Source organism: Dermacentor albipictus, chromosome 7 (genome assembly GCF_038994185.2).
Source record: "Dermacentor albipictus isolate Rhodes 1998 colony chromosome 7, USDA_Dalb.pri_finalv2, whole genome shotgun sequence".
NCBI lineage: Eukaryota > Metazoa > Arthropoda > Arachnida > Ixodida > Ixodidae > Dermacentor > Dermacentor albipictus.
In genome coordinates this window covers 28,270,415-28,298,184 of record NC_091827.1, presented here as the reverse complement: position 1 = coordinate 28,298,184, position 27,770 = coordinate 28,270,415, and the positions used below count along the sequence as shown (strand labels likewise).

Sequence of the window (27,770 nt, the reverse complement as noted above, 5' to 3'; positions counted from 1 at the left end):
ACTCACACTCGTCGGCGCTTTACGTTCCCACTCAGCCTCCCGAATACTCGCCCGCGTTCATAGACGCCGCCACTCACATTCACACACCCACTCACGTTTGCCGAAAATAACTCCCTTTGATATCCCCCAGAAGAACTTCAGTTTGGCCTGGTTGGTGTTTACTGCATATCATATGGACCGCAAATATTTAAGACGGGGACAGCGGAACAGAACACAAAAACGACACGGGCGGTGTCGTTTTCGTGTTCTCTTCCGCTGTCCCCGTCTTAAATATTTGCGGTCAATATGATATGCGTTGATGTCTTACCAGCACTCACCTACGGGGCAGAAACCTGGAGGCTTACGAAAAGGGTTATACTCAAATCGAGGACGACGCAACGAGCTGTGGAAAGAAGAATGATAGGTGTAACGTTAAGGGATAAGAAAAGAGCAGATTGGGGGAGGCAACAAACGCGGGTAAATGACATCTTCGTTGAAATCAAGAAAAGGAAATGGGCAGGGCATGTAATGAGGAGGGAAGATAACCGATGGTCATTAAGGGTTACGGACTGAATTCCAAGGGAAGGGAAGCGTAGCAGGGGGCGGCAGAAAATTAGGTGGGCGGATGAGATTAAGAAGTTTGCAGGGACGGCACGGCCACAATTAGTACATGACCGGGGTTGTTGGAGAAGTATGGGAGAGGCCTTTGCCCTGCAGTGGGCGTAACCAGGCTGACGATGATGATGATGATGATGATGATGATGATGATGATGATGATGATGTCCCACACCTGCGAAGTGAGCTTTCAGCGATCGTGAGCCGCCGTATACCCGTGAGTGAGCGTGTCGACCTGATGATGGTTAGGTTGGAGTTTAGTAAAGTTTATTCGTTCACTTATTTCTTCGTCGCCTGTAACCGGCCCCCGATTCCTCCCGAATGCGCAGATTCCTTGTCGCCGTATGTGCGTGGGCGGTGGGGTCACGTGGTCACACCGCTGTTTCACGGGCGGGACGCGCCGTGCGGATCGATGACTTTCGCGTCGAGCTCGAGAGGCTGGTGTCCGCCGCGAGGGCTGCCGAAAAACGCGTCGACCAGCTTCACGCCGCAGTCGACGGTGTTGCCGGCGTCCTGCTCGTCGCCCAGCAGTGGGTTCACCTCGGCGAGGTCGAGCACCCTGAGCTGGCCTGCGAGATCGAGGCAAGCTTGTTTAGTGAAGAGAAACTCCACAGACTCCCGAGGCTATACATGACAGCGAGAACCAAATGCCGATCAGTATATAACGAACTGAGGAAGAACAAAAAAAAAGCACAAGAGCCATTATGCAGATTCAACGCATATTCGAAACAATTATGCAGGTACGACGCGCCTCGAACGCGTGCTGCAGAAAACATGCGAGCGGTATCATTTTTATGCGAAGCATACTAGCCGCACAACCACGCTCTTCCTTGCTGAGCCGCGCGCGGCCGCGTAGCTACCATATGACGTCATAACAGCTGCAAAAGCGGAGACTCAACTCGTGCGCTCGCTTGCGGCCGCGTAGCTACATAGCCGGGTCTCAGCTCGTGCGCTCGCCTGCATGAGTTGTTTCTTCGTCTAGCCGAACCAAATATAGCCAAGCAACAGCAGTTCACCAGGCTAAACACTGGTTCAACAACTAAAATAAAGGCTAGTATGCTTCGCATCCTGGGCTTAACCTTATCTAAGCCACAGCCATTTTTTTCCCCGCTCACCATCCGATCGGGGTGACCACTGAATTGAGGCCGGTTCATTCGCGTAACCAAACGCCGTGAGGAACTGCTTTCCTCTCCCAGCGTCCACGATCACAGCAGTACTGAGCCGAAGGCCAGTCTCTGCGGCATCGGAAAGCAGGGATGTGCGAATAGTGATTTTTTCGAGAGCGAATCGAATACGAATCGAATAGTACCGGAAGCGAACCGAATCGAACACTTTTCGAATACTTTTAAAATAATGAATAGCCGTTACCACAATCAATACAAAACGATAATCGCATTCCTGTATTCTTAAAGCTAGCAAGTTTCACATGGCACGTTATGAAACGTTGTTTATTAAAAGCACAAATGGAGCGTTACGTGCGAACAAGTAGTCTCTTCGCATGTATACAGGGCTCTTCGGAGATTGCGCCTGATCGATGTACAGCCAGCAAAGTATGGATACATGTGTGACGTAGCTTGCCAACTACGAAAGTGCTCTTGTTTTATGTCTATATGATTCCCGCGGGGTTGAAAATATGCAGTACTGTTACTCTAATATTAAGTTTATATTGGCGCAGTTGACGCTGTGAAATATTCGAAATGTGTCGGAAAGATGGTTGCATTCATGAATAGTGACTATTCGATTCAAAGACCGAATCGACTACAAAACTATACGACTCGTTATTCGAAGGTTTCTAACATTCGCACACACCTATGCCGCAAGCGCTTTTCTGCTAGTGTGGCCTTCATCTTGGCAATATATGGAGAATACGGGGCCGAGGGAGAGGGGGAAGCGGCGGACAGGGGAACGGACGGTTCGTGCGATTCTCGGTCGTTGTTGGCCGAGGCTCGCTGATTGCAGCTTTAGCTGCAGTGCGTGATATTGACGAGTATAGGTTATGGCTGGTATCGTGATTCGCCGCGTGAATCCCAATTACAAGCTGAATTACACTTCCAGCGATGTCTCCAACATAGAGAAAGAGAGAGAAAAAAAATATCGAGTTCGCGAATCTTCTATCGAGTTCGCGAGTCTATGCCGTGGCACGGGGAAAGAACACGTCACAAGTGTATTATTAAGATCACGGAAGGTGGGTTGCCTTCGGGAAAATTCACTTTTTAGTAAATGAGCTTCATGCACGGTACTTTGCTTAATTTCTTTTTACCGGCCGGATGTACGTCTCTGGCGCCAGGTTCGTATGCTTCTAAACTACTTTCTCTTGAGACAGCCAGGTTGTGGCTTCAGTCCATGCATGGTGGACGCTCGTCGCAGAAGTTCTGCGCGAGACATTAACCCGGAAAAACAAGCGAAAGTAAAAACAACAATTGGATGATCAATTAGTCGAGTGAATGAGCGAGATTGGTTTTTGACGTTAACGTTCCAGAGCAACACCGAGGCTCTCTGAGACGCCATGGTAGATGAATCTGCCCTAAGTATGAATACACAAGGTTCGGTAAATTGCGCCCTGTGTACGTGAGCGTCTTCTACGTTCAGTACTCATCGGAATGCGCGGCTGGAAACCGAACTTGCGACGTCGTACTCATCATTATCTGCAGCAGCATCATATTCGTCATAATCACCGTCATCAGCTGCAGTGACAGCAGCAGACCGTCATGGCCGATATTGCGGGTAACATCAGCCATAATAAAAGCTAACAGCGCGTATACATAGATAGCCTGAGTCGCAACTCGAAGGCAGTTGATTTGACACTGCATCTAGTCTGGAACAACTGCTGACTCACCAGACTTGCTGACTTCTTCCGCGATGACCAACGCTTCCCGAAGAGTGAGTCCTCCTAAGACTAGAAAAGGAAAAAAATGTAATTAGAAAAGCTAGCGTGGAATGATAGAAAAGCTAGCTTGGAAAGAAAAGAACTTTGGTAGAAACGATTTGAGGATGATTTTCAAAAGAGAGAGAGAGAAAAAAATCCGGCAGAACCCACCTCACGATGACTTTCGACGGATAAACGCTTAGCTTTCAATCAATATAGAGATACAACGTGATTGCCACCGTCGAAACAAGTTACGCACGAGCCGTGTTCTGCGCGGGACTGCTCTCTCGCGCTCCTCAAGAACACTCCGCGCCATCTGGCGCCGCCGCCTCGAATCCTGCGCGTGGCCTCCGAGATGCATGGCGCGCCGGTGCGTGCGAACGCTTAGAAACGCGTCGTGCGGCAACCGGACTCTTCTCTCGCTCTTGTTTCTGGGCACGCTGCGCCATCTAGTGGCGCCGCTGAGAAGTACCCGCATGGCCTCCGAGACTAGAAGCGTGGCGCGCCGATGCCTGAGCAACGCTGAGAATTGTTCCCTCGCGTGCCGCGAACCCAGTGGCACACACTCAGTGACCCAAGTTGGCGAGAGGTTCACCACCACCACCACCACTACCACCACCACTACGGCTGCAGCAACAACAACACTACTACACTGTTACTTCAAGTGTTATGAGGAAATGTTCGCAGTATATTGCAAATTGCTCACCTGGTGTTCCCGTGCTCGGTGCAACTAACTTGTCGATGGTGTCGATGTCGAAGCTGATATGCAAGGACTTGTCTCCCCTGTGGCGGAAACCGACAAGAAACCACAATCGTTCAAAGAGAAGCTAGTCAGTCAATTTTCGTTTCTTGAGGCGATTTTCTTTTCTCTGGTGTGCTATATATATGTTTACCTTTAACGCATTTGTACATTTGCTATAATTAACCGGTGCTGTTTTGCACAATTGAAAGAGAGAGATAACGCGGAGTTAGTGCATTCGTTATTGCGTGTTACCAAATGTACCCTATGTTGTTGTTTATCATTCCTTTTTTCAGTCAGTTATAAGTTGTACTAGCGTAGGCATTCTTTTATACCCACACGTTATTGAATACATGGAGTGTACATTTACTGAAACGCATCTCCGCGTCAAGCATTCTTCTGTCGGTCATGTGGGGCGCAGATCCGCCAAATAATTGTAATTTGGTTTTTTGAGACTGCGCTCAGAAGATCCTAGACGTTGAATAAAGAATAATAATTTTGATTTGACAAAAAAAAAACCGCAATGGAAACATCGATTGCGATAGCAACTTAGTGGACAGCTATACGAAGTAAGGATAGTAGAGTTATCGGCCTTATAAAGTTTTAAATATAAGCATACTGACTCAATTAACAAGCATGATGTCACGCGCACGCAAGCGAACATGAACACATCTCACTCGATGACCGCGGAAGCTCGCTATCCAAACGCATGTGGACAGGAAGCGCGGCAGCAGCAGCGAGCGAACTGACCTTCGTGCTGCCTCTCGCATCAACGCGAACTAAGCCGGGGCGGGCGCGCGCAGCCGCCCGCCCGGGCTTAGTTCGCGCAATTTCCCGCAACTGCGCGTATCGATTTTAACGCCATAGCGTTAAGGAGCTCGTGTCGCAGAAAAGCCGGTGTCTTCGGCGTCGGCGTCCGCGGCGTTGGCCGTGAGTGATAAATCACGGCAGGCACTTTTAACTTTCGTCTATCATGGAAGATAAACAAGACATAGTTTCGATAGTTTTACCTAGTTGCTCTTCCTAAGGATAGACGATGAACAACGGAAAACATTAAATTTTATGAGCGGATGTTTACATGCTAGTGCAGCTTCCGGTGGAGCGGAACCACTTTCCGCTTCGCCGTGGCGAAAAAAAATCGGTCCAAAACCGATTTTTTTCGCCGCCTGGTTTGACAGTGTGAACGTAGCCTTAGGCTACGTTCACACTTGGGAAACCGCAAGCGGACGGAAAAGCAAAAGCGGCCGGATAATCTTTTTCGCGCATGTACAAAACGTTCACATTTGTTTCGCCACTGCAGCGGAAACCACTTCCGCTTTCGCCCACATCTATCTAGTTTGCGTACGTTTGTCCGCGTGGTGGCACTGTTCATCACACTATTTCAAGAGATACGTTCATTCACTGATCCATTAGTTACTAAAAGCTACCATTTCGAGCAACTGCGCGTGTCGTTTTTAACTTTCGTCTACCATCTAAGATAAAGAAGACATAGTTTCGATAGCTTTACCTAGTTGCTTTTCTTAAAAATAGACAATGAACAACGGGAAATGTTAAATTTTATGACCAGATGTTTACATGCTAGTGCAGCTTCCGGTGAAGCGGAACCACTTTCCGCTTCGCCGTGGCGAAAAAAATCGGTCCAAAACCGATTTTTTCGCCACCTGGTTTTCCGCCTGTTTTTCCGCCTAGGCGGGCGAATTTCGTCAAGTTTTTTCCGCTTCCGCCTGCTTTTTTTTCCGCTTCCGCTTCCGCCTGACCAAGTGTGAACGTAGCCTTACAGTTTACAGGGAACCCCACAGCGACGCCGGTGGCACAAATGCGTTTGTATATCCATATAACTGTTGTCACAATAAAATAAAAAGAAATACAGTGATGTTTCGCTTCGGGAACGCGGGTTACGCGCAAGTCCTGTGGGTGCTATTCCATTTTCCTGCATTGCGCGTAGAATGCTTTACAAAAGCTTTGACCGAGTGTTAGGTTTTGCCGTTTTTAACGGCGATGCTGTTTAAACTGGTGGTTAGGCCGGCGAACGCGAGCAGCAAAACCTCGCCGAGCGATGACGTCATCGCACGCTCCGGCACCGCTTCACCTTAGCTCTACCTCGCCGCGCCGTATGAAGTCCGCGCATGCGCAGGTGTGGATTTAAGCCATGACGTCACCGCGGGTGTATAAAAGCAGCTCCTCTCCGCCGCCGCGCCGACAGGTCAGCCGGGTCTCCGACGAAGCGAGAGATGGGCCGACAGAAGAAGAGCGCCACTCCCGAAGAAGAAGAAGCGCGGCGCCAAAGCCACCGCGCCGCTACTCGAGAACGGAGGCGACGACTTCGGCCTGATTCCGAATATCGCGCCGGTAAAGCGGCGTGATATTCGGGATTGGGCCGAAGTGGTCGCATCCGTTCTCGAGTGGCGGCGCGGTGGCTTTGGCGCCGCGCTTCCTCTTCTTCGGGAGGGACAAGACGCTCCTCTTCTGTATATAGAACAAATAGCGTTTTCAAAGCGTAGCTTTCCACGCCTCTTCGCCCTGCTTTGAGCGTGCTTCTGTATGGCCGAGTAAATCGCAACTTGTGCTCCTTGTGCTTCGTGTTTCGTTGTTCCCGTATCCCCGTTAATAGAGACGTTTAGCGTGTCCGGTATTCAGGCAAGCGTGGGCGGTTTTCCGGTTTGCGTCAAGGTGAGCGGCCAGATTGGTGGCACCAGCTGGTGGCGCAAAGCTCAACCACACAAACACAGAGCTAATTACGATATTCTGCTTAGCTGCTGGCGTACATTTTCGACAGTGGCGTAATCGTGTTCACAATTACGCCGCTGCCAAAAATTTGCACGAGTGGCGAAGCAGGATATGGTGAGTTACTGCAGTTTTAGCTATGCGTTTATCTGGTTGGGCTCTACAACACCAGGCGGCTACACCGCTCACGTTTACGCCCCGACCATCCGGTAATCCGCCCAAACCGCTCCCGTTTACCGGAATAGCGTACAAGCTAAAAGTCTCTAATGTTGCACTGTCGGCCGTCATGCGTGGCCACGACGTACGTCGGGTTTATCTCCTGCAGTATTCTCTGCACGACGTTCCGGATACCCAGGCGGTCGACGTCGCCCATGTCGTACGTCCTTATGCCAAGCTGGTCCATGAAGTACCTGCGTGTACATAGTGGGCATACGTGAGGCAACGTCTGCGATTCCAAGTGCATAGAGTGGGTTACGCTATAGCGCTGCAGCGGGAAACACGTCATTTTAGAGACACTCCGCTTCAAGTAGTACATGCAGGATTAATGTGACATTCCAGCGTACAGGACGACTTAGAGGCGAACTTAACCTACTCTAGATATCCTCTTAAATAGTCGCGGAAACCACAATTAATACACGAAGGAAATCTGCCAGCTTTCAAGTGCCCCGAAGTCAGCGACGAGATTATTGAGGGAGGCATTACATTTTGCGTGACGGGGTCAATAACCGATTTATACTTTCCCAGAGTCCTCTCCGTTCACTTAAAAAGAATAAAAACAAAAGAGCACTTCACCCCCGAAAGCTATAGTCCAGATATGTCGTATGCTTAACCACTTGCCACAGTTCAAGTCAATCGCATTGTGTGGGCTCTCGGAGCTCCTTAGGCCAAATGAAGAGCTGCCGCGTAATCTATGGACCCAAGTGACATTGGAAGCGAGGCCGTGGTAAACGCAACGCCGGGACAACGTCATCCGACGCATTGCCAGTGTCACTGGCCGTTGGGTTTACAATGACCTTTGTTTTCCTACGGGAAGCAGTTACATGTACACTCGCGAGAAGAAGTTTGGAGACCAATATTGCTGCGAATTTTTCGCAACCAGTGCATGTCGTCTGAAAACCAGGTGACGCGAACGAAACGTAAGGCACTGCATGGTCATCGGCTATGCATCACCAATGATCTATACAGAAGACGCTCTCGTATAGACACGTCGATACAGGTATCAACACCGGCACGGACACGGTGTTAGTGCATCCGTAATTGCTCACGTGTTACCAAATGTACCCTATGTTGTTGTTCCTCATTCTTTTTGCAGTCAGTTATAAGTTGTACTAGCGTAGGCATTCTTTTATACCCACACGTTATTGAACACATGGAGTGTACATTTACTGTAACGCATCTCCGCGTCAAGCATTCTTCTGTCGGTCATCTGAGGCGCAGATCCGTCAAGTAATTGTAATTTGTTTTTTTTTGGCACGGAATGTGTGTCCAAAACTGTCAGAATCGAGACCGACACGTACAGTCGCGGACAGAATAAAATGGACCATGGGATCTCCGAAAACGTTAAATTCCCGAGCAGCCTGTAGCAGTAACCAGTAAAACTGCCCACGACAACGTTGTTAGCATATTCTAGTCGAGGTCCAAAATGCAAATACCAGATTGCGTTGTGAGGTTGCGGAGATATTCAGCTTTTTCTTAGATTTCATGGTCCATAATATTCTGTCCGCGACTGTACGTCACGCGGCCGACCCCGCGCAAGCAGCGTTTCTCGCTGAACTCGCAGCGATGAACGAGATTGGTTGAGCTTCCTGACGCGATTTCGTCGAGGTCGCACCGTATTCGAAGCACGTCATCCGCACCGACTCCGCTTTGGCGATTCACAACATCCGTCACGTGGCTCGATCGACGTCGCTGTCAGATGGCATCTACCGACTGGGGAGAAATGCTCCCTTTCCGATCCCTGTCCAGGAGGTCCCAGGTGCCGCTGTATACCCGGCCAAATGAAGGCGGATTCTGCCAGTCGCCCGCCTATACCGTATTTGATTTAATTTGATTTATTTGACGACATTGGAAGTGCGTACATTGAATGAAAACGTACTAACAAAGGTCCCTTAGATAAAGGCTCATTTGGAATTTCTTGTAATCGGTACGTAAATACTGCAGGAGCAAGTGCGGGTTATACAGAAGTACAATTGAATTCAATTAACAGAAAGTGGTACAGTAGTAATTTCACTCCATCTATTTTTTTAAAGGCTACAGCGAAGAAATTCGATGGCTTAATTAATAAATAGGCAAAGGAAATGTCAAATGAAAGAAAAGGTAAGGAGAGACAGAGAGAGAAAAAAAAAAGAAGAATGAAAGCGAAAGCAGCACAGGGAGAAATGCTTTCGTAAAAGCACAAAGCAAAAGTAATGCTGGAAAAGGCGAGAATGCAGTACTACTGAAGAGCAAAATAAAGTTCAGATATAATAGAAGGACTGAAATAAACTATAAAAATGCAGTAAACCAGCACATACAACAATAGCGCGACAAAGTCCGTCACCCAGTACAGCAGTTTCTCGAAGAAATCTCCGCACAACTGCTAGCATATATAATGTACTAACAAATGAAGGAACGGTGAGGAATGGACTACTAGAGTGATGGCTAGATGAGTGCACCTCAGTTCGAAGTTTCTCTCTTTCGTATCGGTAAAATTTCCTTTCTCCCTTTACCTCCGTGCGGTTCCAACCGTCCTTGTGGACTCGACCGTCGAAATCGGCTGTCGCTATCGGAGTCTTCGCGTCGGGGCTTAGGGCCTGTTTACGCTCGAGCCGCCCATCCTCGCAAGCCGCACCGCACGCGTGCGGTCGCGCGCAAAATTGCACGCATCGAACACTTGTGCACAAATTTCCGTTTACACTGTTTACACAGCGCAAACCGTACACATTGTAAACCGAAATTTGTGCAGGAGTGTTCGACACGTACAATTTTTCGCGTGACCCCACGCGTGCGGTGCGGCTTGCGGCGATGTGTGGATGGATGGATGGATGGATGTTATGAGCGCCCCCTTTGGAACGGGGCGGTGGGTTGCGCCACCAAGCTCTTGCTACTATGCCGCCTGATATCCTACCTAGGTTAACCAATGAAAGAAGAAAAGAAAAAAAAACACTATGAACTAACACGTCCAAATTTTCTGATCCCCTATTGCGAACTGTGTTTTTGTACGTCTCCGTCTTTTGTCGGTTCCCTACTTTTCTTTTACCAATCCTCCAATCGCCTCTTACTAAACAGGTCCTGTGGCCGCCCTCTGGCTACCGCAGTACCGCACCGCACATGTGTCCCCCCTGCGTCAATAGCTTGCCGTCCCCGTTAATGCAGTGAACGCGACACACTTGAGGTGGTCTGTGCCCGGACCTATACAGCAAGCGCATCTGCGCCATCCGAGAGCAACCTGTCTTCATTCGGGCCACATTCCTGATTTGCAGTGTTGGATACGTGGGCCCTTTCGCCAGTCCTCGCTAGACTTTATGCACGAAACAAACTTTTTCATATGTATGTGACGCCTTTTTGTATATTTGTTGCTATTTGTTTTATGCATGACGCCAAACCTATGAAAAAGAGGGGGGGGGGGGAGGAAACGAAAATCCCACGGTGCCAGAGCTGTGCTGAAAGAAATTTTAATTTTTTTGCTGATCCCATGGTCTCCAAATCGTCGCTCGCGATTGTGCATCATCTTAGCGGTTGTAAAGAGCAGTCTGCATGTACAGTCGGCGTCGAAAGTTTATGGACCGCGGTATCACATGAGACATTGAATCACTAAGCCACCTTCGACCCGGGAGTTAGTAAACCTCTACGTGTCACGTCCTTATACATATGCTGAAAAATGCGTATGCCAGGTTGATCAGCCAAGCCGAGGAAACATTTCACGTTTTTTTTTCTGAGATCCCGTTGCCCACAAGCCTTTGACGCCGACTGCACGGGATGGAGCCAAATGCTGCGAGGTGAGGTCACTCACCTCTCGCTAGGGTCAACGTCCCTCAAACCAATGTAGGCCAGGTTGTCCTTTCGGACGCTGGAAGCAGAAAGAAAAGATATGAGGCACGTTTTCATGCTTACAAACAGAGTTCCCAGAAGACTTCCGGTTAAGCCGTCAGGAGCACCAAAGTTACATTGGCCTATAAACTTACAGGACCCTCCAGCTGGCACCAGCTCTGTTGGGGAGTTGGAGTATTTGACAATGAATTGTAGTGTTAAGTGCAACAAAGAAAAAGCCCGCACCTGAGTTCGACGCATTGCGCACGTCGTGTGATTTAGTAAAGTTATATTAGGCATTGGTAATCATGCATCTTTTTCATTTTTGCCTTTATAACAGAGTATCTTAGCCTTTTTCCTCTGCATCTTGTATAGCCGCTGCCATGTAACGGTTACCTGGGCCCCGTCAAGCCGTTTTTATGGCTTTTAGCCCAGCGGACCTTCTGAAGAACTTGGAAGCAATATTTAGCTCGGAAGCAATAGCTTAGCACATTGTCTGGTAAATAAATTTTAATTTGAATTGCGTCCGTATGGACCAATGCACGGTATGGCGTGGTGTGGTGCGATGTGGCGTCGTAGGGTGCGCCGTTGCGAATATGCACCACACCCATTTTAAGATTGTGGCTATAATGTCATCTCCAACCAGTCTGCTTCGCCGGTATATCCATTTCATGCTTACATCTACTCTCGATTACGAGAGAGACAGGATTTCTTTACAGCGTAGCTGTTAAGGGCTACTTTCCGCAGGATCGTGACCGTGCGTAGACACAAAACTATCATCATCATGATTGGCTCCAGCGTCGTCGCCGCCATAGCTGGCTCGTTGGCGCCCCTCTGTGCTACCGCGCGAACGCGCTCGTGCCAGTGCTCCCGCGTTCGTCGTCATAATTAATTGATTATTCAATAATTAATAAGAAACACATAGACGTAACCAATCTTACTGCGAAGCTGTTAAGGGATAGTTCTCTCAGGATCGTTCCCGTGCGTAGAAACAAAACTCCCCAAACGTGGGCCGATCCCGACGATAGTGCAATGCCGGGCCGACCCACGGCGAAGGTGTAATTCGCCATTAAGGAGCCCACATACACAGCTTCGCTGGTCATCCTTCTTCACAGAGTGGACGGGCACGGAGTGTCTTTTTTTTTAAATACATTTCTTTGCTGTTTATCGTGATATATGCCCGCCTTCGTCGTGGTCATCTTGCTCGAGGATTCACGAGGAATTTCAGCGAAAATTGTCGCATGAATAACTATAACGTGGCAGATCCCGAAGAGAGATAATAGTGAAAAAAGAAATAACTTCGTAGACGTTTCTTAGCTTGGTGGAAGATCGTGTAGAACATAAGGTAGGCTCCCTGTTGCCTAAAGTAGGGGTGACTGCAAACGGTGTGAGAGGAAGCGGCCGTGCCTCCCTCACCCCTGAAGTTCGCCTGAAGTTAATTAGCCGGTTAAATATCATGCCACCTACTTGTGTGCGACGTCATTAGTGACGTCATTACTTCCACTTTCTACTTCCGGGTTTCGAAGAATTTCGCCATAGTCGTGCTCACGTGACGGGTCTCTAACGTCTACGATTCTCTGCTTTGGTGCGCCATACTCAGTGATTTCTAAATAATTTTAATTATTCCAGACATTTCAGTAACTCATCTTGTAGCTAAACTTATGTTCCGATATATATATATATATATATATATATATATATATATATATACCGAGCAACCGAGCAGTATATATATATATATATATATATATATATATATATATATATATATATATATATATATATATATATATATATATATATATATATATACTGAAACCCTTGGATATTTTACTGTGCTATCTTTTTCTATTTGTTTGTGATTTATTTTGAATTACGCCCCCTATCGTCTCAGTGATTTCTAAATATTTATAATTAATCCAGATACTTCAGTGACTCAACTTGTGATTAAACTTATGATGTCGTATCTATAATGAAACACATACATTTTGTACAATTTTTAACAAAATTTTTCTGATTTAGTTTGAAAATCGTCCCGGTTGTGCCAGGAGGTGAACAGGAAATGCTCCGCAAAAAACAGGAATGTCAATCGTTGCTCGTGCCACTAAAAACCTTAGACTGCAACAATCTACATTACGAAGAAGAAGAAGAAGAAGAAACTTTAGTAAAGAATAGTCCGGCAGTTCTTGATGTGGTGGCCTCAGGTGACGGCTCGAAGTTCTTGGACTCGAGCGGCATCTTCGGCTTGCCGGACGGCCCAGAGCTGGTTTGCCAGCTCTGAACTTCTGATAGCCGCCTCCCAGCGGCGGCGACGCCTACGGAGAAGGTCCCCGGCGGCTCCCGCATCCGGGGCGGCGTCGGGAAGAAGCGAGCTCGAGCCTTCTCCCACCCTGGCAACAGCCGCGATTATGGACGCGTCGCCAACGGAAAAAAAAATATTTTCGCTTTCTTATTTCCTCTTTCTTTCGGTCGACTGGTAAAAGAAGTAATCGCTGCCTCTTCTATGGTGACCTCTTGTCATAGACGCTTGAGTAGATAGCGATATGCTCTCTATCTGCACTGCCTTTCGAGAATTGTATGCCATCATCGAAAGCTTACAATCAGTGCAACCGAGCAAGCATGTCCATACTTGACGTCTCAATCGTAGGCTACAAAGAAAGCACACAGAGAATGGCATTATCCTTGGATAGGAGGCAGATAAGAAGTTGGGAAAGAAAAGATGTCATAGTTTTAGCGGAGCGAGCGTGACACACTTGAAAAGAACGGCTATAATGCTAGGGGTGGAGTCTCTGGTAGAGCATGTCTAGGCACAGCTGCCTTGGCGTAACAGTTCGAAATAACTTGGAGCAGCGCTTATTGTTACGTTTTCGCTTCTCGACACTCAGCAGGTCGCACTTTCAATATTGGCGCGGTGGTAGAGCGAAAAATACCGCACTGCAACACGAGTTGTTCACTTAATTGTCCGGGTCTATATATACCGTGTGCCCCTCTAACGTTACCCAAGCTATTCAGAGAAAAATAAAAGAGTTGAAAAAAAAACACACACACATGGCGAGATACAGGTGCACTCGCTCTGTGATCGACTCGAAGGGCGTGCCTGTGCTCTGTCTCCTTTATTGCCAATAATAGGGGCCGACTTAACATCCCCATCGAAAGGCTGTCCACAACAGCTTACGGTCAACAGATAGTGAAGAAAAGTGCTGAATTTACCTTGGCACTCCACCAGACATCGCACAAAACTTGCTTGTGATACTGTTTTTCAGTCATTTTCTTTTTTTTTGTGTGTGTGTGTGTGTCTTTTTTCTCGCGTCGTTTCAGCAAACGGTGCAGTGTTCTGTAAGCACATGCGCCTGATGGGTGTTAGAAGATGTATCTCATAACAAGAATGAAATGTAGGTCGCATGAATTCTATCTATCTATCTATCTATCTATCTATCTATCTATCTATCTATCTATCTATCTATCTATCTATCTATCTATCTATCTATCTATCTATCTATCTATCTATCTATCTATCTATCTATCTATCTATCTATCTATCTATCTATCTATCTATCTATCTATCTATCTATCTATCTATCTATCTATCTATCTATCTATCTATCTATCTATCTATCTATCTATCTATCTATCTATCTATCTATCTATCTATCTATCTATCTATCTACACATCTATCTGCCTATCTATCTATCTACACATCTATCTACCTATCTGTCTATATAGATCGATTGATCGATCGATCGACGTCGGTCACTCACCAGGGCTGCACCCACTCAAGTCCTTTGGGTTTCACCACGTACGGTTCCATCTCGTGCACGAGAAAGGAGAGCGGCATGCCGTGGATGTTGCCTGTTCCGGGAAGAGGTGAGGGAAAAGAAAAGAAAAATAGGAATAGAGCCAACTTGAATTGGCGATGACGTGAAAGTCTGCAAAAGGAGAGACGCCCAACTTAGGAACGAATATTACGGCTAAAAAACTTCGGTTATCAGCTCGGCGACAAATACATCGTACAATACAGCGCCGCGAACCTGTTTAGAAAGAGCCTTCCTTGCGAGTGCGACTTCTGTACAATAGCCACAATAGTCTTGTAAATATTCTTTTTTTTCCTGCCTGTATTTCCTTATGTAAGTAAACGATCCTTGGAGGGAAGTTCGCTTGTCTCCTGGCTGAGCCACTTGGACCAGCCGCCGTATTATGTTAACGTCTTCTAGGCTGTTGTCACGATTTATCGACATATATGGACCTTGGCACGCGTTCAAGATTACCGCAGATCAGACCGTTTGTTTTTGGCCTCATTCCTTGTGTCGCAGGTCAAGCACGATGTTGATAAATCGAATAATACTTCGCAACTAAAAGCTGCCGTGTTTGTCCATTTAAACATTGTGAGAAAGGTCTCCGGGTCTTCGGAAGTGTGGAATTACGTGTCGTTTATAATTACCCGAAGACTGAGGTAGTCACCAATCGGTATGAACACTGAAAAAACCCGGTAATGCGTAAAAATGGAAAATGCCACACATTTGCCAAGTACAGTCTAGACTAATTGACAAATTTATCGGCTTTGTAGTATCGCTCAAAACAAACATCCAGTGCTCCTGGACATTGCACCCAATCCATTCCAACTCTATTCCGGAATCTCGGGCTCCCATTCGGGGTGTTTGAAGATATGGAATGATTCCGGAATCCTTCCCAACTCCGCAACTCTGGCCCTACGAAGTAACTTTTAGTATTCTAACGTCACTTCACAGTGTCAAGCTGGCGCAGCCTGTAGCAAGCTAAACTAGAACGCATGCTAGAGGGCCGTGCTGGCTTATTGTACGACAAAACAGGCCAGTCTTTAACATGACCTCCTCCCGTGGTGACAGCTCAAGCAAGCGGCCTCGCTAACACCGCCAATAAGTCTGACGCTGTCGCGTGCCACGTGGTCCCTATTGGGCTGGCTGGTGCCACCGAGAGGCCGGTGCAAGCTCCCGCTAGACAACTTCATCGAGCAAGTGTCATAGTCAACAAACGAATGCTCTCTGATCGCTTACGGGACGGAAAGGCGTAAGAGAGACAACCATATAGGCAGACCTGACGTGGAGGAGCTGGGGGTGTTGATGTCACCGTGCGCGTCTATCCAGATGAGCGCCACTTCCGAGTCCGTGGAATTGGCGTGTCCGCTGACGCTGCCGATGGACAAGCTGTGGTCTCCGCCCAGGTTCAGCGAGACCCGGCCCGATCGAAGCACCTTTGCCACGGCGTCTCGCACCTGTGACACCACGCAGTGTGGCATATAGTCGGGGGTGTGTAGGGAAGGGGGGGGGGGGAATAGGGCATTGCGCTTGCTAACACAGAAATTTTGGCGAGGGAGAAGTCGAGGGGGGGGGGGAGGGGAGGCACGTGTCCGTGTTCCACTCCCTGGATAAGCTACTGACACCGTATGTGTTCACTAGAACTCCTTGAGAGAGGTTCTATAGCCTACCGGGAAGTTCAAAGCCGACGAAGGTCGAAACTGCGGCGGTTCACCGAGGAACGGCCAGCAACGCAGCAGCCTACGTCAGAGTCCCGAATTTTGTCTCGAAGCGTAATCATGATGAGTTTTAAATGTTTTCTTGAGTATATGTAACTGGAATTTTAAACTTTGTTGCGAGGTTTATTTGTTTCTAATAAAACGAACCAGCGCCCCTATCTAACCAAGATTGGTTAACTAAATTTTTTTTAATTACTGGCTTCAAGGACAACATTGCAAATGGTAGTTCTTTGGTACTACCATTTGGTAATGGTAGATGCTTTCTATCGCACAAATAATAATAATAATAATTGTCCTCTTTCTCGTCGCGAAATTTCGTCCGCGCTCAGCGTGCTCCGTTTTCGAAAGCCTCACGTTCTTGTTGGTCTGTCCAACGACGTCCGACTCGATCGCGCCGCAGTCGGTGACGTTGGGCTTGCCTTCGACGCGAACGTCGCCGAGGTCCTCGACCTTGTGACCTGCGACAGAAGCTTATGAGCGCAGCCACAGCCTCCGAGATCGGAGGCTATGACACACGGGTCTAGTCCTTTCTGTTCTTTCGGCCAACGCCTGCAAATTTTGTAATCTCAAGCACCACCGTATCGTCTGCCGCTATCGGCGGCGTTTCTCTCTCGAGGTGGCAAAGAGTAAAGATCTCTATGGGGCTCCCACACACACACACACACACACACACACACACACACACACACACACACACACACACACACATTATATATATATATATATATATATATATATATATATATATATATATATATATATATATATATATATATATATATATATATATTCACGCTTTCTTCTTCAATATAAAATCTGTAAAGTCTGTATGGATATTCTATATACAAAATGGCGTGGATTCACGGTGTTGCACATCTTGTTGCCTACCATCTGCACGACAGTTTACAGTGTCTGTTTGCAAGTCTGTGCAGAAATAAGTAACTGGAGGAAACAGACTTGTTAACGACTTTCGTAGCTCTGTAGAGTACCAGGAATCGTCTGACCATATACTCAATGCATTCACTTTTTTAAGGCAAGGGCGAAGTGCAAGACGCCTAGCCATAATGATTATAGAGTGTTTAAATTCGATTTCACAAGGCTAGCTTAAACCACTGCTCGTTGACCGGACCAGTACACCGCTCTCCCTTCACCTTATCTGTGATCGCGAAGAGGAGTGGGAGGCGGTGATTAATTAGCTCATCTTTGAGCAGCTGCTTGGATGTGTGCGCCTGCTGGGCCCGTAAATCTGAAGCGTTAAATTGCGTTAAACGAGGGCTTCGGACGGCGCTCAATGAAGTCGCAAGTGGACACCTATATACAGGGCTTATGTCCATTCGGAAGTCCATAATAAGCGCCGCTGAAACGTATGCAATCATGATTCCATTAATTATACAAAGATACACTGAGGAGAGGTCGACGTGGCACATTTGCTCTCAATGCTTTCCAATATCCCTGAACAGAACTGCGGGTGAAGCTTACGGTAGGGATCGGTTAAGGCTTTTGCCTATTCGAATTTTGATTTAATCGCGTCCATGTATTCTTTCTTTTTTCTTGCATTTAGTCGGCAGAGCTTTAACGAGCAAAATCGAGGAAGCGTCGATACCGATGTCTACACTTTGCTTGCTCTACAGCAGTGAAGGGAAGGACAGATTCAGCTACAATGTTTAAACTAAGATGCCGCTCTTCTGTCTCAGAAAAAAACAACAAAAAACATATATGCGCCCTGCTCTTCGAGCTGGAGAAGGCAAAATACAGTCTGTGCAGCAGCTGCTGTAGTGCGTGGGCCGTAAACAAAGGGCTGGCGACGCTGTAATTTGGTCTTTGTTTTTTAAACCAAATTCCCGTAAGTGAGGTTACGTAACGTAACTATTGCAGCCTCTCCAGTTCGAGCCAGGTTAACCCTACCCGTTCACGCTGACGGCTCGCGCGTTAGCGCGCTTCTTTGTCTCCACAGCTGCACATAATGATTGCGTATCAGTGAGATCGTTATGCTTGATGCGTTTTTTTTTTTTCACGCGGGAAGTGTCGCAGCTGCAGCACGATGTTAAAGGCCTCCTGCTGCCGATATGTAGCACAGTTTCTTTCGGTCTTGGATATTTAAGCACACAAACCATGAGTGTTCTTTTTTTTTCTTAACTCGCGTGCACGTAAAACCGCAAATACGATAAATCGAACAGTTGACGGACTAACGTGTGCGAAAGAAAATCGAGCTCTTCTTTTCTTTATTTCTAGACGCCCAGCCCAAATCGCATAGATGAACCAATCTCATAGTAAGATCCTTTTTCTGTGGAGAGAGAAGCTGTGGCTACAACTTTTTATGGCTGAGAAAGAGGTCGGATCCGGGTTCGAGACCCAGCCGCGGTGGCAACCCGCGTTGAGATGAGGCCGAATGCGAAAAAAAAGAAAGAAAAACCACCGGTGTAGCGAAATTTGTGCACAGGCTAAATAATTCCGCGTGGCGTATACGTCTCTCGCAGCCTCAGTGGTGCTGAGCGTACATTATAACCTCTAGCGAATCAACGAATCAAAATTCACGTGGCGAGTTTTACTGGCGGTCCAGTTATATTGTGTATGCACGACCCGAACACTCACCGAGTTCTCTGAGCTTGTCGAGGAGTCCGGCGTCGCGCAGGAACTGTGGACCCTTCTCGACACCGAGCTTGCGCTTTTCAGAAAAGAAATAAGAAACGAAAGCAATGAAAAGACGCTGACACAGAAGTCAATAACTTTAGTTTAGCTATACACTTTAAGATAGTGTACAACCATAAAACTGAATAAGGATGTAAATGTGCCTATAACTCGCACCCTTACACCCTTTTAAGAGTTAAAGGTTTGAGTTATATAGATTTACACCAGTATTCACTTTTGGGGGTGTACATTTTCTTTTACAGAGTAGGGTACACCGATGTCGGTTTTGTTTTCAGACAAAAAATAAGAAGAAAGAAGGCGCATCTTTGAATACATTGCGTATTTCTTGCATAATTTCTTTTATGAAGAGGATTGGAGCATGTTGTAAAATCACTTACACCCTTGAGAGTCTTTGGAAAAAGTGTGTAATCTGTCTATAACTCACACCCTTACATGCAAAAAGGGCGCAAGGGTGTGAGTTATAGATCGATTTGTACCCATATTCACTTTTAAGAGTGTATATTATTTTATAGTGTGCAGAATTAAGGCACGATTCTCACCAATGTTTTAGCAGACTTCTATACATTTACAAACGCTTGCTGATATCTTCAGCTCCTACCTATATTATACTTGAGAGTTTTAGAAGCACCGTGTTGCCGTACCGTAAGGTAATGTTTTCCGTCCGGCAAAACTTAGAAGGTAATGGAGGGTTGGGGTGAGGCTTACATAACGCGAACAGACTGCGCGGTCATCAAAGCAGAACGGAGGGTAGTGGGGTGGGGGGGGGGAGGGAAGGGGCGGTAGGCTAGGATGGAGAAACGAAATTCAGTATTCATTCCAAGCTTTATTCAAGTGAAGGGGAAACTGTTTTCCAAGCTTCTCACAAAGTTTGCACTTGCGTTTCGGCATCATTTCACGTGCTTCAAACACCCCGACGTATAGCAGTCAAGACGGCGTGGTCATTGCGCTTTGGCTTCGGTATTATGCGGCTCGTTAGCAAACGCATTGAGGTTTCCACTGTATAGCGGCGGTTCGAGAAAACGCGTGGACAGTGTCCGTGACGTTGCACGAGGGGGTGCACGACCTTATGAACGCTCGTTTGCGCTCGCATCGTTGATCAGAATCGCGCTTTCGCGTATAGGCAAAGGCGCCATTATGACCAATCACACCAAGGCAAGAGAGTGAGTTGGCTTTCCCAGAGAGAGAGAGAGAGAGAGAGAGAGAAAGGCAAAGGAAAGACAGGGAGGTTAACCAGAGATTATCTCCGGTTGGCTACCCTGTACTGGGGGAGGGGAAAGGGGATGCGATAGGTGAGAGGTAGAAGGATTAAAAAAAAGGAACTACACACACACGCACGTGCACACAAACTGTTTCTGTGGGCACTGTCACGCAGCCCGCAAAGGCGTTCCTAGTGTTATGCTTTCCAAACTGTACAATCTCGTACACCATCTAAATTCTGCGCTCGTAGCGCCCGCGTTGGCGTCTCCTATCGCGCCAGCGTTGTGACGTGCTGCTGCGACTTAAGTCCCTGTACGTGCACATCCGGGTGTACTTCAACTGCGAGAATAGTTGTCTCGGGTGCTGCGTTACGCAGTGTTGCTTCGGTGTATTGTTTGAACACAGTGTGAGGAGCACCGAGCGCAACACTTTATTGTGTTGCTTTCGAGCGAAACTGGCAATCCGTTTTTTTTTCTTTCTTTGCGTGACCGTACTTGAACCGAACTGTGACGAACAAATGAACAAGTCTGGTTAATTTCTCTACAGCTGCAGTGGTGGCCCAATTGTGCCAGTTTGCTACGCTTCTACTTGCCTGCTCCTGGCTACGCCCACGCACTCAAATGCCATTTGCACTATTTGCAAATGGCATTTGGTAAATGCATGGTAAATGGCAAATGGCATGGCAAGGCAATGTCTTAAGTAGGGTTATGCAACTGCAGTCGACGACTCATTTTGCGGACGCCGAATTTTTTTTTTTACATGTCCGATAATTCGGACGCCTTCATGGCATGTCACAGTGCATAACCCATAGAGTCAATGTATAAGAATTTCTGAAATTTTGGACGCAAAATGTTTCGACGTCCGTTCTTCCTGACTTTTTGCCATGATCGCAGATCCTAAACGGCATTAATCGAAGTCACCACCGCCGCCAGGTTGATTATCTCGCCGCCTCGAATAGGCGCTGATAGGTGCGAGATAGCGATCCATTGACAGCGTAGCCACCACCATGACAACGCTAGGCCTGGCTACTTCGACGTTCGCTACCAAGATCCTTGCTGTTCGGTGCCATGTTTTTCATTAAATCAATTCGCCGCTGTTCGCAACGGCGCCGACTCCGCCTTTCTAATCCTCGAATGGCTTCGAAGCTCGGAAAGCCCGATGCGTTGCATAAAGCCGGTTCCCAAGAGTCAGCTTCGCCTTAATACAGCAGTGTAACGGGGTGAAGCATACCAAAAGTAGGAAGAGGTAATTGTCTCGGGACAGGGTATGATACCTTAATTATACACGCGTTCAGCCACCGTCTCCTGTCGCACTACGAGCACCGATACGCATAATAAGTGCACTAGCAGTCCTTCAGAGATATTTTGGATTTGTCTGTGGTGATGTGAGCCCTTGAGGGCAGTAAAAGTCACGCATTTGTTTTTTCGGACTGTCCGATTATTCGGACGTTCTCGCGGCCGCTAGCGAGTCCGAAAAATCGCACGTTTACTGTACTGAAGTATAAGAATCGATTTGTGAACATTCAAATAATTCAGTTCGCGACTCGATTATCTACTACTCTATTTTTAGCAATTTGGTGAAACACTCTGCTGAGGTCGATGTATTGCACCCAGCCTTGCCAGGGCGCTCAGTTGGTTTCGGGACAAAAAAATTAATTCTGGAATTTTTACGCGGTGAAACAACAATCTGATTTTCAGGCACGCCTGTCTTCGTACAAAGGTCGTCCGGGTCATCATCTCCAATCGAAACAAATTCCTATACCCGGCGCGCGACAAAGGGAACGGCCACGAAAGCAGCGCCTATGTGCGAAGGTATAGGATCGATTAGCCACTGGAAGCCGCGCAGATCGTATCGCATACACGTGTTAATGCACGCGGATTCACGCGTTTTGCACATGCACTTAGGAACTTTCTGTCCATCTGCGAACTTTTATGCGCGATTGCAATAGTTGCTGGCTTTGACGGTTGTCAAAAAACTCGTATGCATGACCAAAGAACCGATCGCCGGTTAGGCACTCATACGAGCATATTAGCGGCAAGCTTTCCGCGACTGCATGTGGAAAGCTTACCGGTCACATCGGCCAACAGCCTTGACATATTGCCGTGGCCGTTAGGCCTAGTCGGTAGGTCGGGTATTGGCGACAAGAGTTACGGTTTTGCGCCGAATCAGCTCGTATCTACTCGCAGAGGCCACACGACACACTGGAAGCCGAAAAACCGCCTCACAACGAAAGCCAACGTACTGGATGGTACGAACGTTGTTCTCCATCCCCATCCCTATATTTGCGATGGACCATGCGAATGCATCTCATCTTGGCGCCGCTCATGGACGCATAGTATCTTGTCGACTTTCTATTTATTTTTATTTATTCCGATACCTCAAAGGCCCCGCCTAAGGGGTTTTGCATGAGGAGTGGGCGCGTACATTTTATTTAACATAAGGTAGTTCTTCAATGAAGCGTTTAAAATGAAGATGGTTCTCATGAAGACTAGCTGAAGCGGGAAGGTTGTTCCATTCTCTTGAGGGGCGAACAAAAAATGAAGATAGATGAGTGGTGGTTCGGGCTGGAGGAGGATACACGGCTTTGTTATGGTTGGTCCGGATTTAATGGCGATGAACTGGACAAATGCTGCAGGACCGGGGCGATGCATGGAAGAACTTGTGGAATAGCGAGAGACGGGAAGCCTTCCGGCTGTACTGAAGGTGCTGCCATTGTTATTGGGCCTAATACATATTTTAGCAAGTGCGGTAAAGCATATCAAAGCACATCTATCATTTGAAATGCACATAAGCCATTTTCCATACGTTTTTGTCTTGTCCCTGACGGCGCAAATTGTTCTAGCACATCTCTAATTTTATGTCTGTCGTTCGCCTGCAGCGCGTATCTCTGTTCTTGTTAGCCTACAAAACTTTATTTGATTGTTTACAAAATTAAGTTCCTTGCCTACCGAAATAATAATGTTTGCGACATACCGTGCATGGTATACCGTCCATGGGAAAGGCAAGTTTAAGTGGTCGCCCTGTTGGCTTAGTGTCTAGCTTGCTTCACTGCTGAGCAGCACTTACTGACTGAACAGTGATAACAAGCTTCGCCAAATGGCTACAGATTACTGCTGTATTATTCCAAGTGTTCCAAAAAGCCAAATTTTTCTGCTCCGAAACTGCTCCAAAATGCTGGTGTGGCTGCTCCTAAATTGCTCCGGAACGACGTTTTTCCTGCTCCCCTAAAACTTGCTACAAATCCTAAACTGACCGCAGCACCACTGTTGTAGCTCATAAACCGCTGGTTGCAGTAAAACACGTTACGCGAAGTTCGAGTCGCGAGAGAAGCTGTCCCAGAGGAAGGACGCTGCGCAGGCGCGGAATTCTGGCACCGTTCTCACCTGACCTTGATGGATGGGAACTCCGTGAACACCAATCTCCCGCCGTCTGCTCGTGGAGTTGACCGCCGTCGATGAGTTGTCGGTCCTGGAATCGAGGGGGGGCTCTGCATCGCTCTCTGTGCCCTCTGCGAGACGACTTGTTTGGAACTAGCCATTTTACGAAACAGTTTGTCATTCTAACAGTGCGCACGGAGTGGCTGGTGTAGACCTTTTGCATTATCCGAAGAACCCTGTCCGCATAATGCGTCCCCACCACGATCGCGAACGATAGGCATGCGGGCATGCGCAAGTTCTCCTGCAAGTTTCGTCGAGTTTGCTGCACTATTCTAGAACACAAATAGCGTGTTCGCCGCATAATGTATAACTCCTCCGCGACCGCAAGCTATATAGGCTCCTAGAAGATGGGATAGGCAAGCTATAGGCTCCTAGAAACAGGATAGGTGTTAATCAGGGTGGGCTAACCGAAAACTCTTCTGGTTCAGTTATAGAGTTCGGTTTCAGGCTTTTCGGTTCCGGTTCAGCTCGATCCGGAGCGAAAATGATAACCGTTAGAACCGGTTCGGAGCTTCCTGAACCGGTCAATATCGGGTTAAAACGGGTTCAAATTAAAATGTTATTCGCGTGCCTCTAAATAAATATATATATATGTGCCACGGTTGTAGAGAACGTACAATATGCCTATGGCTACTAGCTGTATAAAGCTATACTGCAGACAGTTTTCTTTTTCATGCGCATCAACCACATCCTCATTCGTTCAACATGTTCATTCATTTAGCAATTAGTCAATTCAACATTCAACATACACATACATGGGAGGAGGAGGGGGCAGGGTCTTCATGGACGCTCCCCAAATTTTCTCCTTCATTGGGTCCTTGAAATTGCCCACGCTCAATCGTTTCCTACGCTGTACAAAATGAAGTAGGCTAGATGCGAAGTCTACTGCTAATTACGCATGTATTGGGTGTTCATTATGAACTGAAGTACCCATCCCTAAGAAAAACACGTAATGTCATAGTAAAACGGACTGCTAGGCCTGCTGGTACACGCTCGCATATATAAAAAACCGAGGACGGAAACAAAGCAGGACGAGAGAGCCGACTGCACAGTTGCTCAGCCGAGGACTATATGTGCTTACGTGCTCGAATTGCGCGCAAGGCACCACAGATGGCGAGAAGCATTGTGCGGTGTACGGTGGAAAGTTTTGAAGTGAAGTACAGAGGTCAAAAATGTGGGCCACTAAAGCGTGTGACGCTCATGATACGGAGAGTGATGTTAGTAATGGGAGGAAGGAATTTCCAATTTTGTCAGGAGGTAGTCTAGAGAGAGAAGGAGAGGGGGTGGGATTATAGGAAGGCAGGGGTGTTAACCAGTCAAGGCTGGTTTGCTACCCCAGGCTGGGGGAAAGGAGAAGGGGAAGAGATAGAAGGGAGGCAGAAGGTGTAAATATGTGTACGAACAGTACTTGAGTTAAAACTGCTCGCGCAAACCCGAATTTCTGAGAAAGCACAAAAGTGCCTTCACTGCCTTCTGAGCCGATGATCGATGCTCTAGTACTGTCTGTTCACTCAGAGGACGATCATGTGCAGTAAAGGCTGCGTTATAATTAAAAATAACGCCGAGGATCTTTTTTTTTTGTCGGCATTTCAAGGGTGACACCATTTAAAAGAACTGGGGGTGCCGAATTCGGGTAGGATTATTCGCATGGCTATTGGGGAAGTACACGAAGCACGATTTTTTTTCTGCGCTGACAGGACTTTTGCGCTGTATACGCTCAGCCGGAGATAATATTGGGTGCCCCGCGTACCCTTGCCCCTATACTATATCCGAGTGGTTGGTTGCGGAAATAACCACCTTGCGTTGACGTACGCCTGTGCTGGCACACAGGACGGGAAAGGGAAACTTAAAAGTCTGAACAATGTTATGCCATAGTACCGCACTGAATGCTGAGCTATATAGGAGGCGATTTTTGTATAGCGAACTGTTCCGGATAGGAAGAGAATAAACTAGCGATGGGCTACAGTGGCCTCTGCTCCCCCCTGCAATTTACCAGATTTTGAGGCAAATGACACTAAACACAGTTATTTTTATTTATTTTTTTTTGCAAAATCGATCTCGCTTCATCTAATGCTCGAATCCAGTTCCGAAATTTGACAAGCGTCATGAAATGATTAAGTGTAAAGGCAATTAGCACAATTTCATTACTCAGTTATCATACTTGCGATTTGTAGCTCAAGCAAAGTTTGCGTGTTGGAGTGATCCGGCTGATATGGCAACAATTGCGCTATCTGCCACTGGGAATATTCAGTAGGTCTACATCGGGTTGAAAAAAAGAAATATAAGTCGTACTCAAGCGCTGGATATCAATCTACATACCTTTCTTCATTCACTGGTTTCCCTTCAAGGCAAGCCGGGTTGACGGCGAGAAGCAGCAGCATCAGCAGTAGCGGCATCCTTCGGAGAGACAGTGCACTGCGACGTATCATAATGCACAATGCTTTTTTTCGTTTCCCGAGCCACAGTGCGAGCAGTGTTCCTTCCCGTTCGAGGACTATCACGACAAGGATACTGCCCTATATCCTTCTCTCAGTGCAGGGTAGCAAACCGGACGCGCGTCTCAGTTAACCTCCCCGCCTTTCTTCTCTTCTATTGCTGTCTTTCTTTTCGCAGGATGCTACCACTATTACCGATTACCACTGCCGCCGGTACCTCACGACAAGAATGAATGCCGGCTCACAGAACTCACCCCTTCGTCTGTTCTCTATCTCTCTCTCTCTTTAGGGCACAAAGCAAGCAGCTGCCGATCCGGCACGTCTATTCAGCCGGCGCCCATTTACTGAAGGCCTACATCTGGTTCGCCAAGGGCAACCGTACAAAAAAGGCGACGGGGGCAGGGTCGCCGGCGTTCGCATTAATTGCGATATACGCCAGCCATGTGCTACGCTCGCAGCGGTTCACTACAGCGGTAATCCGACGCAGCAGCAAAACACCCGGCTGAATGCTATGTTCGTTTCTACGCGGATGGATGGAAGGAAGGTAGGAGCGTCCCCTTTAAAACGGGGTGATGGCAGTTGCCACCATGCTCACCACGCGTGAAGTTCGGGAGCACCGCCATCTCGTGGAGCAAAAGGGCATGTCACGTGGCAATTTTTTTTTTTTCGCGGGCATCTGCAGTAAGCGGGAAAAAGAAGGAATACTTGATGGACAGAAAGTTAGAAACTGTTTATCTGCCGTGGCTGCTTAGTGGCTGTGGCGTTGGCTGCTAAGCACGAGGTCGCGGCATCAAATCCCGGCCACGGCGGCCGCATTTCGATGGGGGCGAAATGGCAAAACACCTGTGGTAGTTAGGTTTAGGTGCACGTTAAACAACCCCAGGTGGTCCAAATTTCTGGAGTCCCCCCCCCCCCCCCCACGGGGTGCCCCGTAAACAAATCGTGGTTTTGGCACGTAAAGCCCCATAATTTAGAAACTGTTTAATCGGAACTCTTCCAAACCATCCTAGAACTTCCTGATTGGAATCTTTTGCCTAACTTCGTTGCTCCAGAAGTTGGTTAATTAATCTTGGCTATTTATGCAATTAAGCAGACAACAACAAAAAAAACAGTGTGACTTACTCCGTACAATAGTCAGCAAAATGCATTGGCTGGCGTCGTCTTTGAGTGCATCGACATATTTTTACACTCAGGCTAAAATTAGCTGGGACACGCTGTGTAAACAGACAACCTTGTCTGAATGTGTATTCACACAGGCTACGCTTCTCTGCCGCCTTTGGTTAGGAGTGGCCTTCACAAAGGCATACTCTACATTAATTGGAATGACTGACAGCGCAGCATGCGAGGTATGTGGCACCGAAGAAAACATCGACCACCTGCTGTGCCACTGTCCAAGATATGCCCCAGAGAGACAAGAACTTGTCAAAGCTTTGCAAAAACTGGACAATCGGCCACTTTCTGTGCAAGTGCTGCTGGAACACCGCCCCCATCGCCCGTCGGCCCATAAAGCGGTGAATGCGCTTTTGTGTTTCTTAAGGACGACGGGTTTGTGCGACCATCTGTGACTTTTAATGCAATTTCTGTAAGACCACACGCGTCAGCGAACTCGCC

General features: G+C 47.5%; 1 protein-coding gene across 1 annotated transcript; it reads right to left on the bottom strand.

Annotated features, from left to right (window-relative positions):
• Positions 1-846: 846 nt before the first annotated feature.
• On the bottom strand, positions 847-26,404 carry LOC135917417 (arginase-1-like). Its single transcript, XM_065450988.1, has 11 exons — positions 26,044-26,404; positions 23,671-23,755; positions 19,034-19,106; positions 16,796-16,899; positions 16,003-16,180; positions 14,691-14,781; positions 10,915-10,971; positions 7,229-7,333; positions 4,167-4,243; positions 3,431-3,490; positions 847-1,163 (listed from the first exon to the last, which is right to left on the bottom strand). The coding sequence occupies exons 1-11, from the start codon at positions 26,151-26,153 to the stop codon at positions 979-981; spliced, it is 1,125 nt and encodes a 374-aa protein (XP_065307060.1). The 5' UTR covers positions 26,154-26,404; the 3' UTR covers positions 847-978.
• Between the last annotated feature and the right edge of the window lie 1,366 nt (positions 26,405-27,770).